Source organism: Sus scrofa, chromosome 6 (assembly GCF_000003025.6).
Source record: "Sus scrofa isolate TJ Tabasco breed Duroc chromosome 6, Sscrofa11.1, whole genome shotgun sequence".
NCBI classification, from domain to species: Eukaryota; Metazoa; Chordata; class Mammalia; order Artiodactyla; family Suidae; genus Sus; species Sus scrofa.
Window position 1 is genome coordinate 48,846,340 of NC_010448.4, and position 13,555 is coordinate 48,859,894.

At 54.9% G+C, this 13,555-nt stretch overlaps 1 protein-coding gene and 1 long non-coding RNA gene across 2 annotated transcripts in view; one reads left to right on the plus strand and one right to left on the minus strand.

Annotated features, from left to right (window-relative positions):
* LTBP4 (latent transforming growth factor beta binding protein 4) overlaps positions 1–13,555 on the plus strand; it is a 30,486-nt gene that overhangs the window by 15,322 nt on the left and 1,609 nt on the right. Inside the window, 14 exon segments of the mRNA XM_021094399.1 lie at positions 879–1,007; positions 1,256–1,381; positions 2,132–2,254; positions 2,484–2,615; positions 4,483–4,614; positions 4,694–4,819; positions 6,679–6,825; positions 8,409–8,675; positions 9,212–9,283; positions 9,572–9,700; positions 9,910–10,056; positions 11,527–11,679; positions 12,611–12,991; positions 13,402–13,554. Coding sequence (XP_020950058.1) covers positions 879–1,007; positions 1,256–1,381; positions 2,132–2,254; positions 2,484–2,615; positions 4,483–4,614; positions 4,694–4,819; positions 6,679–6,825; positions 8,409–8,675; positions 9,212–9,283; positions 9,572–9,700; positions 9,910–10,056; positions 11,527–11,679; positions 12,611–12,991; positions 13,402–13,554 — 2,217 coding nt within the window.
* LOC110260988 lies at positions 7,464–11,520 on the minus strand. Its single transcript, XR_002344658.1, has 2 exons — positions 11,364–11,520; positions 7,464–7,915 (listed from the first exon to the last, which is right to left on the minus strand). It is a non-coding gene; the product is annotated as an uncharacterized LOC110260988 (long non-coding RNA).

The following is a 13,555-nucleotide window of genomic DNA, read 5'->3' on the forward strand; positions in this document are numbered from 1 at the left end:
TGGGCCTCTTCACCCAGACTCCAGAGCCCTGACCAGATGATGGGCCCTGATCTGGCCCATGACCCTTGGCCTTGCTCGACTCCTGACTCTGTGACCAATAACCCTCAACTTGACTGTGCATTTGACCTTACTCAGAACCCCTGCTGATAACCCCTGGCCCCAACCCTGATAGCAGTTGTGACCCTCCTGACCTGACTCCACCTGCTGGCCCTGTTTGTGACCTGTGACTTTTTTTTTTTTTTTTTTTTTTTTTTTTAGGGCTGCACTTGTGGTATATGAAAGTTCCCAGGCTAGGGGTCAAATCAGAGCTGTAGTCACTGGCCTACACCACAGCCACAGCAACGCCGGATCCTTAACCCACTGAGCAAGGCCAGGGATCGAACCCAAATCCTCTTGGATACTAGTCGGATTCATTTCCACTGAGCCACGACAGGAACTCCCTGACCTGTGACTCCTACCTTGACTGTGACATTGGACCCAACCATAACTGCTGACCATTAGCCCTGACCACAACCTCTGACTATGAGTGATGCTTGATCCTGTCTCTTTCACTGTCCCTGCTGCTTCTCAAAGTTCCTTGCCCAGGGTCTGATTGGGTTCATGATCCTGGGCCCTCAGCTCGGGCCAGAGACGTTGACTCCCTGACACAGCAGAATCCTGTCTAATGATTCTGGTTTATAATGATTGACCCCTTACCTTAATTAATCGTGGTCCCAGAATTAGAGAACCTTGGTCTGCCCTACCCATTTCTGCCATGGAGCCTTCTCTTCAGATCCAACCCAAGACACTTCCCATCACCTCCTTCAGACCCTGCTGCCCAAGGGGATCCTTAAGTGTTTCCCTAGACAGAACCCCTCCTGAAATTCCCTTTCCCGCAGATGTGGATGAATGCAGTTCAGGCGCCTCCTGCGGCTCCCATGGCCACTGCACCAATACCGAAGGTTCCTTCCACTGCAGCTGCGAGCCAGGCTATCGCGTGCCATCTGGCCGGCCTGGGCCGTGCACAGGTGGGTGGTTGGGTGGCGTGGTGGATTGGGAGGGGAGGGGAGAAGTGCTGGAGAGCCTGGCAGTGACACCCAGCTTCCTGGACAAGGGGACTGTAGGTGGAGTTTAGAAACCTGCCTTGGGGTTCCTGTGGTGGCCCAACGGGTATCCATGAGGGTGTGGGACAGGGATGGATGCTGCTTCATAGGCGGGGCTTGGGTCTCAGGGGCGGGTCTGGTCACCCCGCAGCCTTATCTCTCATGTAACCTAGATGTGAACGAGTGCCTGGAGGGTGACTTTTGCTTCCCCCACGGCGAGTGCCTCAACACCGATGGCTCCTTTGCCTGTACTTGTGCCCCCGGCTACCGGCCTGGACCCCGCGGATCCTCTTGCCTCGGTCGGTAACCAAGCTGGGCCTGGACCGGGAAAGGGTGGGCTTATACTAGGAAAAGGCAGGTCAAGGAGAAGAGGGCGAAATAGGGAGTCTGAATTTTTCATTGTTTGTCTATTGTAGTTGATTTACAATATTCAATCAAGGGAGTCCGATTTTTTTTTCTGCCTTTTTTTTTTTTTTTTTTTTTTTTTGGTATTTAGGGCCGCACCTGTGGCATATGGAGGTTTCCAGGCTAGGGGTCCAATCAGAGGTCCAGCTGCCAGCCTATGCTACTGTCATAGCAACGCAAGATCCGAGCTGTGTTTGCGACCTACACCACAGCTCAAGGCAACGCCGTATCCTTAACCCAATGAGCGAGGCCAGGGATCAAACCTGCCACCTCATGGTGCCTAGTCGGATTCGTTTCTGCTGCGCCACAACGGGAACTCCAAGGAAGTCCGAATTTTTGACCAGGGTCTTAAGGCACCATGGAAGCGGGAGCGGGATCTCCTGGAGTTGACCGTGGAGGGCTGGTGGAGCTGGGAGAGGAAGGGGGAAAGGGCAGCGTTTGCATAAACTGGGCTGTGAATGAAAAGGACCGAGCGATACCCCTTGGAGAGGTGGGGCCGGCGGGAGAGGGCGGAGCCTAAGGCAGGTGGGGAAGGCGTCAAGGTCCACGAGTCCGAGAGGCGGGGAAAGGGCGGTGGAGGGGCTTGGCCTGAAATGTTCAGCCGAGAAGGAGGTGGACCTGCGGTTTCCTGCCTTGCCCCGCAGACGTGGACGAGTGCAGCGAGGAGGACCTCTGCCAGAGCGGCATCTGCACCAACACGGACGGCTCTTTCGAGTGCGTCTGTCCTCCGGGACACCGCGCGGGCCCGGACCTCGCCTCCTGCCTCGGTGAGAGGCCCCGCCCCGGCCTTGCCCCCTCGCCCCGCGGCCTCCGGGTCTCGCGCACATCTCCCTTCCCCGCCGCTCTTCCACTGCTGCCTCCCTTCTCATTTCCTTTGCCTCCCGCCTTCCCCTGGACTCTTGTCTCCCTTCCTTGACTCCTCCCCACGCCCGTTTTTCTCCTTTCCCTCCCCGCTTCCCTCGCTTCCCCCATCTGATTGCCTGTCTCCGCCGTCAGACATCGACGAATGTCGGGAGCGGGGCCCAGCCTTGTGCGGGTCCCAGCGTTGTGAAAATTCCCCCGGCTCCTACCGCTGTGTCCGTGACTGTGACCCTGGCTACCACGCGGGCCCTGAGGGCACCTGTGACGGTGAGACCACTGCCCCTCCCCCCGACGAAGAGTTGCTGAAATTGACTCTCTTGGGGACTAAGGAGAGGCTCCAGGCCCCACGAACTTGGCGGGGAGAGAAAGAGCTCCTAACCAATGCAGATGGGGAAGACGTTCCTATCAGGAAACAAGCCAAGCCCTGCTTCCAGAAGCCCCATGCCCCTCTGGGCTCCAGAACAGTCCACATTTCAGACTATACCCCAGGTCGACATCTAACAGTAAGAGCCTGAGGCATATGGAAGTTCCCAGGCTAGGGGTCAAATCAGAGGTGTATCTGCCAGCCTACATCACAGCTCCAGGCAACGCTAGATCCTTAACCCACTGAGCAAGGTCAGGGATAGAACCTACATCCTCATGGATACTAGACAGGCACCTTACCGCTGAGCCACAATGGGAAGGAACTTCACCACTTATTCTGTTTCCTCCAAAGACAGTCAACCCTGGCTGTCCTGGGCCCCATCCTTTCCCAGTGAGCAATTCCAAGGTTTCTCCAAGCTCTGATCCCTGCCCACTTGAGCTCCACCCTTCCAAGTTCGGTTCTCTTCAGATGCTGTCCTTTTCCACTCCTCAGACTTCTCCAGGCCTTGAGAAAGCATAGGCCCACTCCTTCTGGCCTCTGCTCTGCCTTCAGATGGCTCCTTGCCCACTCTTCTCATTCTGCATGGGTTCCCACCGCTCACCTCTCATCCCCCCTGCGCCATCCCCCCACCAGGCTCCAGCAGGGTACTTACCGACCAGGACAGGAGGACAGGACTAATCGAAGATTTTAGGGGTGGGGGTGTACAGATGGTGGAACATGTGAAGTGACTGTAGGCTGCCTGTGGCTCTCAGGTTGCCAGACCTCTAATTCATGGAAACCTAGTTTCATGGGGCCTCGTTCATTAATCCCACAAGAAATCTTTAAGCACTGATTGTGTGTGACAGTGACAGCAGAACAAGCAAACATCAAACAAAATCCCTGTCTTTGTGGAGGTGACATCCTAGGGGGAGAGACACACCATCAATACATAAATAAATTCAAGATTCATTTAGGGAGTTCCCGTCATGGCGCAGTGGTTAACGAATCCAACTAGGAACCATGAGGTTGCGGGTTCAGTCCCTGCCCTTGCTCAGTGGGTTAACGATCCGGCGTTGCCGTGAGCTGTGGTGTAGGTTGCAGACGTGGCTCGGATCCCACGTTGCTGTGGCTCTGGCGTAGGCCGGTGGCTACAGCTCCGATTCAACCCCTGGCCTGGGAACCTCCATATGCCGCGGGAGTGGCCCAAGAAATAGCAACAACAACAACAAAAGACAAAAAAAAGACCAAAAAAAGATTCATTTAGCAAACAGTTTGGGAGCACCTACTGTGTGTCAGGCACTGCTCTACACCTTGGGGATACAGCGAGGAATAAGACAGACACAAATCCTTGCCAACGTGGCATTCGCATTCTAGGGAGGTGACCGTTGGCTTACCAATAAATACATGGATATGATATAATGTCCAATTTAAGAAGGAAAGTAAAGCAGGATAAAGGGACAGAGATGACAGGGCAGTAGGGGTGGACGCCCTAGGGAGGGCTTGCCTTAGGCATTTGAGTGAAGTGAGGGAGCCATGCCGATAAGTGAGGGAAGAGTATTCCTGACGAAGGGAACAGCCAGTGCAAAGGCCCTGAGGTGCAGCCGTGCTTAGGCTGAGAAATGATGATGAGGCCTTAAGAGTGATCAAAGCTTGTTGACCTTTAGAAGCTCAAACTCCTAGAATAGCAGATCCAGAGACCTATCAGTCATGGAGACTGGAAGTGGCATCAGGAACCTGTGAAGCCAGCCTGTGACACCCTCACCTTCCACGCCCCCTCCCACTCTTCTGCAGATGTCGATGAGTGCCAGGAATATGGCCCAGCGATTTGTGGAGCCCAGCGCTGTGAGAATACCCCGGGCTCCTACCGTTGCACACCGGCCTGTGATCCTGGCTACCAGCCCACGCCTGGAGGCGGATGCCAGGGTGGGTGTCGCGAGGGCAGTGGGTGAGATGTGCAGGGTACACACATTCCAGCAATGGTCTGACTGTCTGGTGGTTGCAGATGTGGACGAATGCCGGAACCGATCCTTCTGTGGGGCCCATGCCGTGTGTCAGAACCTGCCTGGCTCCTTCCAGTGCCTCTGTGACCAGGGCTACGAGGGGGCACGGGACGGGCGTCACTGCGTGGGTACGGGGCTCCAGGGGGTGGGTGGGGCCCGAGGGTGGGGAAGAGGTTGGTCAGGCCCTGCTCCTCTCTATAGGTCTGAATGCATGTAAATTTTAGGGGGATGAAATTTAGATCTTGGAATATAAGGTCATCTTCATGTGAACCAGAAGCCCCTATTCATTCAGATTTTATTTGGGGCATCCTTTAAAAATTCATGTGTAAAACTACACGAATCTTTTTTTTTTTTTTTTTTCCTTTTAGTGCTGCACTTTCCACATATGGATGTTCCCAGGCTTAGGGGTCTAATCGGAGCTGCAGCTGCCATCCTCTACCACAGCCACAGCCACAGCCACAGCAATGCAGGATCCAAGCCACATCTGCGACCTACACCATAGTTCAGGGCAACGCCAGATCCTTAACCCACTGAGCGAGGCCAGGGATTGAACCCAGATCCTCATGGATATTAGCTGGGTTGGTAACCCACTGAGCCACAATAGGAACTCCAAAAGTACACTAATCTTAAGCGTACATAAACATTATGTTTTTACCAACATTTTGTAAGGAAATTTTCCAAACATACAGCAAGTTAAAAGACCTGGAGAATGAACATCTACATGCCTGCAATTTATATTCTATTATTATCATTTTATTATACTTGCTGCTTCTTCACATATCTTTCCATTAATCCACCTAATTTTTTGGATAGATTTAAAATTAAATTGCAGGTGTCAATGTACTTCCCCCTGGGAGTTCTTTTGTGGTGCAGCAGGTTAAGGATCTGGTATCACTGCAATGGCTTGGGTTGATGCTGTGGCTCGGGTACCATCCCTGGGCTGGGGAACTTCCACATGCTGCAGGCGCAGCCTATATATTTGTACACACACACAGATGTACACACATATATGCATACGTATATATGTGTGTGTATACACATATATGTATATAAATATGTATATAAACATATATATATCTCCCCCTAAATTCTTCAGTGCATAATGCATATCATTAACCAGAGTTCAATGTGTTTACAGATAGTTTATTTGAGGTTTAATTTACATACAATGAAATGCATGAGGCTTAATTATACATTCTTTTAGGTTTTTTGTTTTGTTTTGTTTGTCTTTTTAGTGCTGCACTCGAGGCATATGGAGGTTCCCAGGCTAGGGGTCAAATCGGAGCTGTGGCTGCTGGCCTACACCACAGCCATAGCAATGCAGGATCCGAGCCTTGTCTGTGACCTACACCACAGCTCACGGCAACGCCAGATCCTTAACCCCCTGAGCAAGGCTAGGGATCAAACCTGTGTCCTCATGGATGCTAGTCGGATTCATTTCCACTGAGCCATGACGGAAACTCCTCTTTTAGTTTTAACAAATGCAAACACATCAGGCTTTATTTCTTTATCTTTGAAGGGAATTAAAACTGTGAGGTCCTGGGAAATATTTGAACTTCAGGCATACATGGATCCAGGAATTGTAACAAGGCTACTGCCTCCCAGCTCTGCTTTCCTCTATTGCATTTATTTTCAGGCAGATTCTCTTTTCCCAATGAGAAAAGTGGCCCGAGCTATCATCCCTTTTTCCATATTTCTAGAACAAGTCCCAGAACTAGCTTTGATTGGCCCAGTTTGGTCACTGCCTGTCTCTGAACCTGAGAAAGGCAGCAATCTGCTTGGCCTATTCAAAACACGTGGGTGAAAAAATGAAGGCGCAGAGGACTCCCCAGGGGAGTTCAGGGCTTGTTTCCAGAAGATAAGCAGATGATGGGATTCGGGCCACTAAAAATACCCATTACACTTGAAAGCTCAGATTTTTAGGCTGATGGGATCCCAGAGGTTTACAACCACTGACTCCCTCTTCCCTGTTTTCTCCCACTCACAGATGTAAATGAATGTGAAACATTACAGGGTGTGTGTGGAGCCGCCCTGTGTGAGAACGTGGAAGGCTCCTTCCTCTGTGTCTGCCCCAACAGCCCTGAGGAGTTTGACCCCATGACTGGGCGCTGTGTTCCCCCTCGGACTTCTGCTGGTGAGACTAAGATCAGTGTCTACTTAATTGATGGCTTCTGGCCCTGCAGAAACATAACAGGGTCTCACCATTTCTGATGTGGACAGAGGCCATCAGCTAAATGACATGGTTTTAAACAACAAAAACTTCAGAATACATGAATCAACCTGGCTGTGAGACTCAGTGTCAGGAGAGCCAGATTCCTTTATCCAACACACATGCACTGTGTTTAGACCCTGTCCTGGGCACTGAGGACACGGTAGTGACCAGCGAAGACCACTCGGTCTTCAAGGGGCTCACAATCCAGTGGGGGCAGATAGCAGTATAACCTGATGGTGACAACCCTGAGAAATCAGGACTGGGACAGAGGCGGCATGGGCCAGAGGGAACAAGCCTGAGATGGGAAAGGCTAGGGGGTGGTAGGAATGCAGAGGAGGTGCCTCCCCAGCCTTCAAGGAGAGTTAGGGAGGGCTTCCTATAGGAGGGGATGTCTGAACTGAGAGCAGCAGGATGAGTAGAAATGAGCCAGGCAAAGTGGATGAGGGAGGGCAGTCGGGGCCAAGACTAGGATGAAGGCAAAGGTCTGGCAAGGGCAGAGAGGACCTGATGTGTCTGCAGGACTGACATTAGTTCAGAGTGACAAGCTTTATCAAGGGACGGGGTGGAGCAACATGAGGCCACAGAAGGAGGCAGGCACCAGATCACACTGACTCGCTGTGGTCAGGAAGCTGGACTTTTCTCGAGGACGCTTTGGAAAGATTCTGAGCAGGAGACGGGGATAGTCAGGCTTTGAAACTTCCTCTGGCTGCCAAGTGAGGGATCGGAGGGGGTGACCCTGGGGGGCTGGGACCTGCACAGAGAGGACAGGGCTGGACCAAGGCAGGGGCCATGCGAGGGGGCAGATGGGCGAGGGACTCAGGAGGCCAAGTGGACCGGCTGTGGGGCTGCCTGGGTGGGGGAGAGGTGTCTAGGCTAGGTCTAGGTTTGGGTAAGAGGATCCTGAGGCCAGTTAGGGACACGTTGCATGGGGGGCCTCAGGGAGTCATCCAGGAAGCCAGGGAAATCCCGTCTTCTCCTGCTTGGACGGCAGCCGGGATGATGGGCCAGACTCCTGGGAGAGGGAGGTGGGGAGGCAGGAGGTGTGGAAATGAGAGGACGAGTTCCCTTTGTGGCTCAGTGGGTTAAGAACCCAACATAGTGTCCTCAAGGATGCGGGTTTGATCCCTGGCCTCGCTCAGTGGGTTAAGGATCCAGCATTACTGCGAGCTGTGGCACAGGTCACAGATGGGACTTGGATCTGGTGTGACTGTGGCTGTGGCATAGGCTGGCAGCTGGAGCTCCGTTTGGATCCCTAGCCTGGGAACTTCCATATGCTGTGGGTGCAGCCGTGTAAAAAAAGAAAGAAAGAAAGAAAGGAAAAGAAAAAAAAGAAAAGAAATGAGAGATGAGAATGGGAGAGAGACAGTGATAGATAGTGAGAGCTGTGAAGTCTGGTTCTGCCACTAATGGCTGGGGGGTGGCCTCTGGGCCTCAGTCTCCCGAGCCATAACGTAGGGGCTGGAGGCTCAGGCCACACACTGTGCTAAAGACCCTTGTCTCCCCAGGCTCATTCACAGGCTCACAGCCCCATGCACCTGCCAGCCACAGTCTGCCAGCAAGGCCACCCCCACCAGCCCCGCCCCGCCGACCCAGCCCACCTAGGCAGGGCCCTGTGGGCAGCGGGCGCCGGGAGTGCTACTTTGACACAGCGGCTCCGGATGCATGTGACAACATCCTGGCTCGGAACGTGACGTGGCAGGAGTGCTGCTGCACTGTGGGTGAGGGCTGGGGCAGCGGCTGCCGCATCCAGCAGTGCCCAAGCACGGAGACAGGTAGGCATATGGGCCGCTGGGTGGATGCAGGGCTGAGGGCTTGGGTACAAACAGGTGGGCATGGGACAATGACAAGGGACAATGACATTGGACATGGGGCTGAGATGCCAGTATTGCATGGGCAAGAGTGAGCGGCCAGGAGTTCCCCTTGTGGCCCAGAAGAAACGAATCCAACTAGTATCCATGAGGACGCAGGTTCAGTGGGTTAAGGATCCAGCGTTGCTGGATGTGGTGTAGGTCACAGACACGGCTCAGATCCCACGTTGCTGTGGCTGTGGTGTGGGCCAGCTGCTACACAGTTTCTGTGGCTGTGGCGTAGGCCCATAGTTCCCCTAGCCTGGGAACTTCCATATGCTACAGGCACGGCCCTAAAAAGAAAAAAAAAAAAAAAAAAAGAGTGAGCTGCCAGCCAGGAGGTGGACGTGAGGCTAAGTGGATACAGACAGGCACAGGGGCTGAAGGGTGGCCATGGGCAAGAAGGCACAAGCAGGGACTGGCACAAGGGTGCCTGGCCTCAGCTTTGTCTCTGTGTGCAGCCGAGTACCAGTCACTGTGTCCCCATGGCCGGGGCTACCTGGCGCCCAGTGGAGACCCGAGCCTCCGGAGAGGTAAGGCCCACCCACCCTCAGCCCCCAGGAGCAGCTGTCACCCTGTCTCTGTTTTCTTTATTTCTGTCTCTCACCATGTTTCTCCATCTCCCTCATCCCACCCCTATCTTCTGTCTCAGTCTCCATCTCCCTCTGCCTCTACCTCAGAGTTGCTATCGCCACCTCTCTGGCTTTCCCTTCCCTGACCGTGCCTGGCAGCCCAGCACTTCCCCCATCCCGCCCACCCCACAACCTGGCCCGCCCCCATCTCTCTTGGTGGGGGCGCGCCTCTGACCATCCTTCCCGCAGACGTGGACGAGTGTCAGCTCTTCCGAGACCAAGTGTGCAAGAGCGGTGTGTGCGTGAACACGGCCCCAGGCTACTCGTGTTATTGCAGCAATGGCTACTACTATCACACCCAGCGACTGGAGTGCATTGGTACGAGCCCCTACCCCGCCTGGGACTCTCCTCGACCCCTGGCCACGCCACCTCCTTCCTGGAATGTGGCCACCACCAGCAGGAAGTCCTTCCTGGAGTCTAGACTCCATCTATCACACCGTCAGCGCAAGGGGGCCGGGGGTGGGGTGGGGGAAGAGAAAGGGGAGAGGGCTGCTTCTTAATCACGCCCTCCCTCCATGCCTCCCTAGATAATGACGAGTGTGCGGACGAGGAACCAGCCTGTGAGGGCGGCCGCTGCGTCAACACCATAGGCTCTTATCACTGCACGTGCGAGCCCCCACTGGTGCTGGACGGCTCGCGGCGCCGCTGCGTCTCCAACGAGAGCCAGAGCCTCGGTACCCCCCCCCCCCCGCCCCCGCGATTAGCCCCGCCCCGTCCTGCTCCTGGTGTGGGCTCTCTGCCTCTGCTCGGCCTCAGCCCCTCACCCAGGCCCCGCCACGCCCCTTCACGCCCCATTTAGCCTCGGGTTTAGGTGCTTGGCTCTCAGAGTGAGGGGCCAGCTGGTCTGGTTAAAGGCGAAGGTTGTATTTTACTTCATTTTTTATTTTTTGGTCTTTTTGCCGTTTCTCTGGCCGTTCCCGCGGCATATGGAGGTTCCCAGGCTAGGGATCGAGTCGGAGCTGTAGCTACCTGCCTACAACACAGCTCACAGCAACGCCAGATCCTTAACCCACTGAGCAAGGCCAGGGATCTAACCCTCGACCTCATGGTTCCTAGTCGGATTCGTTAACCCCTGAGCCACGACGGGAACTCCAAGGTGAAGGTTTTAGAAGAGACTCAGTGCCATTTGCTGAGCCCTGTGTACATGCTGCTGTGTTGCTTATCGCCTGTTGGACTCCAGCTCCTTTCTGCACATTGGGTGGAAAGGCAATAGCCCCTACCTTATGTGAGGCTGTGAGGAATTTTATTTTTAGGGACAGAATGGGATCTGATCTTACTAAGTGCTAAAAGCCTGTCTCCTGTTATTTCCCCGTGTGTCTCTGTCTCTTTGCCCCTCTCTGTGGGATTCTGTCTTTAGGCTTTCCTCTGAACTTTTGACACTCCCTGCATCTGTCTTTGCTTTTAGGTCTGTTTCTGCATCTTTGCTTTCCTGTGGTTTGTTGAGTCTGCCAGCCAGGATGTTTGTCTCTATTTCTTTGGGTCCTTTCTGTCTTTTTGCCCACTCACCCAAACTCTCTTCTCCCATTTCCTGTTCCTAAGACATCCTCCCACATCCCCAAGTTCCCTCGAGGCTTTGTTCAAACAATGCTCTGAGGAGTTCCAGTTGTGGCTCAGTGGAAATGAATCCGACTAGGAACTATGAGGTTTCGGGTTCGATCCCTGGCCTCACTCAGTGGGTTAAGGATCTGGTGTTGCCGTGAGCTGTAGTGTGTAGGTTGCAGATGCAGCTCAGATCCCGTGTGGCGTAGGCCAGCAGCTGTAGCTCCGATTAGACCCCTAGCCTGGGAATCTTCACATGCTGCTAGTGTGGCCCTAAAAAGCAAAACAAAAAACAAACCAACAAACAAACAAAAAAAAAACAATGCTCTGAGAGGAAAAGCAACTGCCCTGGGTCACAGGACCCTCCAGAAGCCAGGCTTGGATAGAATCCTCCCCTCAGACCCTATCTCCCTCCTAGTGTCAGACGAAGCCCTGTACTCACCTGAGCTACTGCAGAGGACTTCTGGGAGTCAGGGCACAGCTGATGAAAAGGATTCGGTGACAGGCAGAGGGTGGCTGGGCCACTCCAGCACGGGAGGAGATCAGAAGACTTTGGGAGGACATGCACGTCTTCCCGCCTTGATGCCTGCTGTCTCTGCCCTCAGACGACAATCTGGGAGTGTGCTGGCAGGAAGTGGGGGCCGACCTCGTGTGCAGTCATCCTCGTCTCGATCGACAGGCCACCTACACAGAGTGCTGCTGCCTCTATGGAGAGGCCTGGGGCATGGACTGTGCCCTCTGCCCCGCCCAGGACTCAGGTACTGCCACCTGCTTGAGCCACATTCAGAGACCCTGGCCCTCGGGCTACAAATCCAGGCCCTCAGAGTCCCAGTCTTAGGCTCCAAGATCTCCCAAACTTGGCCCCTCAGACCCCTGTGTCCCAGCCCATCCCTAAATCTCGGTCCCTGAGACCCCAAGTCACAACCCAAAGACCTCCAAGCATCAACCACAGAAACCCCAAGGCCTGACTCAGCAGGTCCCACAGTTCCAGTCCCATAGGACCCTGAGGTCTAGTTTCTCAAACCCTCAGCTCCTGGTCCCCACAACCCCAAGACAGCCCATGAGAACCCCTCCCCCAAATCCTAGACCTTTCAACCACAAATACTGGTTGCTTAGATCCTGCCATCCTGGCCACAGACTCACGCACCTCCAAGTCCTAGTGGCTTAGAAACCCACACCCAGGCGCCTAAGAAGCCAACATGCAGCACTAGAGATTCCCACATCTTGGCTCTTAAAAGCCCTGAGTCCCCCAATCCTCAACTCTTGGGAAACCAGTGCCAGCCCTGTGTCCCTGGTCCTCTGACTTCAGGTCCCCTGGCTCAGACCTTTCTCCCATGCATCCTGATCCCTCCAGCCCCCCCCCCCATTACTTCCCAGTCCTCGTCCCTAAAACACCTCCATCCCATTGTCCCTAGCCCTAGATCCCATGGGCTCTCAGATTCCAGCACAGGGACCCTGATTTCTAGCTGCAGTCCTAAGTACTCCTGATCCCAGCGCCTTGGAATCCCAGTCTCAGAGACCTTCGGTCCTGGCTCCAGAACCCCTGGTCCCAACCCTGCAATCCCAGCCCCCTCATTTGAAGCCCAAGGTCCTCTCCACCCTCTCTTCAGGGCTCCTCTTCCCCAAGGGGTTTGGGAGTGGGTGGCGGAGAAGCAAGGGCTGATTGTTAGGCTTGGCTCCTGTTGGCAGATGACTTTGAGGCCCTGTGCAATGTGCTGCGCCCCCCTGCCTATGGACCCCCGCGGCCAGGTGGCTTTGGACTCCCCTACGAGTATGGCCTGGACCTAGGTCCACCTTACCAGGGCCTTCCCTATGGACCTGAGTTGTACCCACCACCCGTCCTACCCTATGACCCCTACCCTCCCCCACCTGGGCCCTTCGCCCGCCGGGAGGCCCCCTACGGGACACCACCCTTCGATATGCCTGACTTTGAGGACGATGGTGGCCCTTACGGTGAATCTGAGGCTCCTGGTCCACCCGGCCCGGGCACCCGCTGGCGCTACCGGTCCCGGGACACCCGTGGCTCCTTCCCTGAGCCTGAGGAGTCACCTGAAGGTGGAAGCTATGCTGGTGAGTACTGAGGACCGAGTCATGGAGACCAAGATGAGGCATGAAGTGTGCAGAGATGGATATAAGGAAAAGGGTGGGGGGAGAGACAGAAACATAGAGAAGCTGGGGGAGATGGGCTCAGGGAGATGGGGGGGTCACAGGTAGCAGTGAAGAGAGCGACAGAGAGCAGGGATGGAGAGGAATGCAGACATCCCCGAAGACCCACGGAGAAAGTTGCCGACAGAGGGAAAGCTAAAGCTAGCGAGAGCCAGCAACATAAACATCCAGGCCTCCACGGCGCCCCCACGGGCCTGGACGGGAGGCGGGGGGGTGGCGAGTTTAGTAGGTGGGGAGCGTGGGTGGGGCAGCGAGGAGGCATAAGGGACGGAAGGCTGAGACCTGAACCTCAGGGGTCCCCGCGCTCTCCGCAGGCTCCCGGGCTGGCGCCTACGAGGGGCTGGAGGCCGAAGAGTGCGGGATCCTGGACGGCTGTGCCCATGGCCGCTGCGTGCGTGTCCCCGAGGGCTTCACCTGTGACTGCTTCGACGGCTACCGCCTGGACATGACCCGCATGGCCTGCGTTGG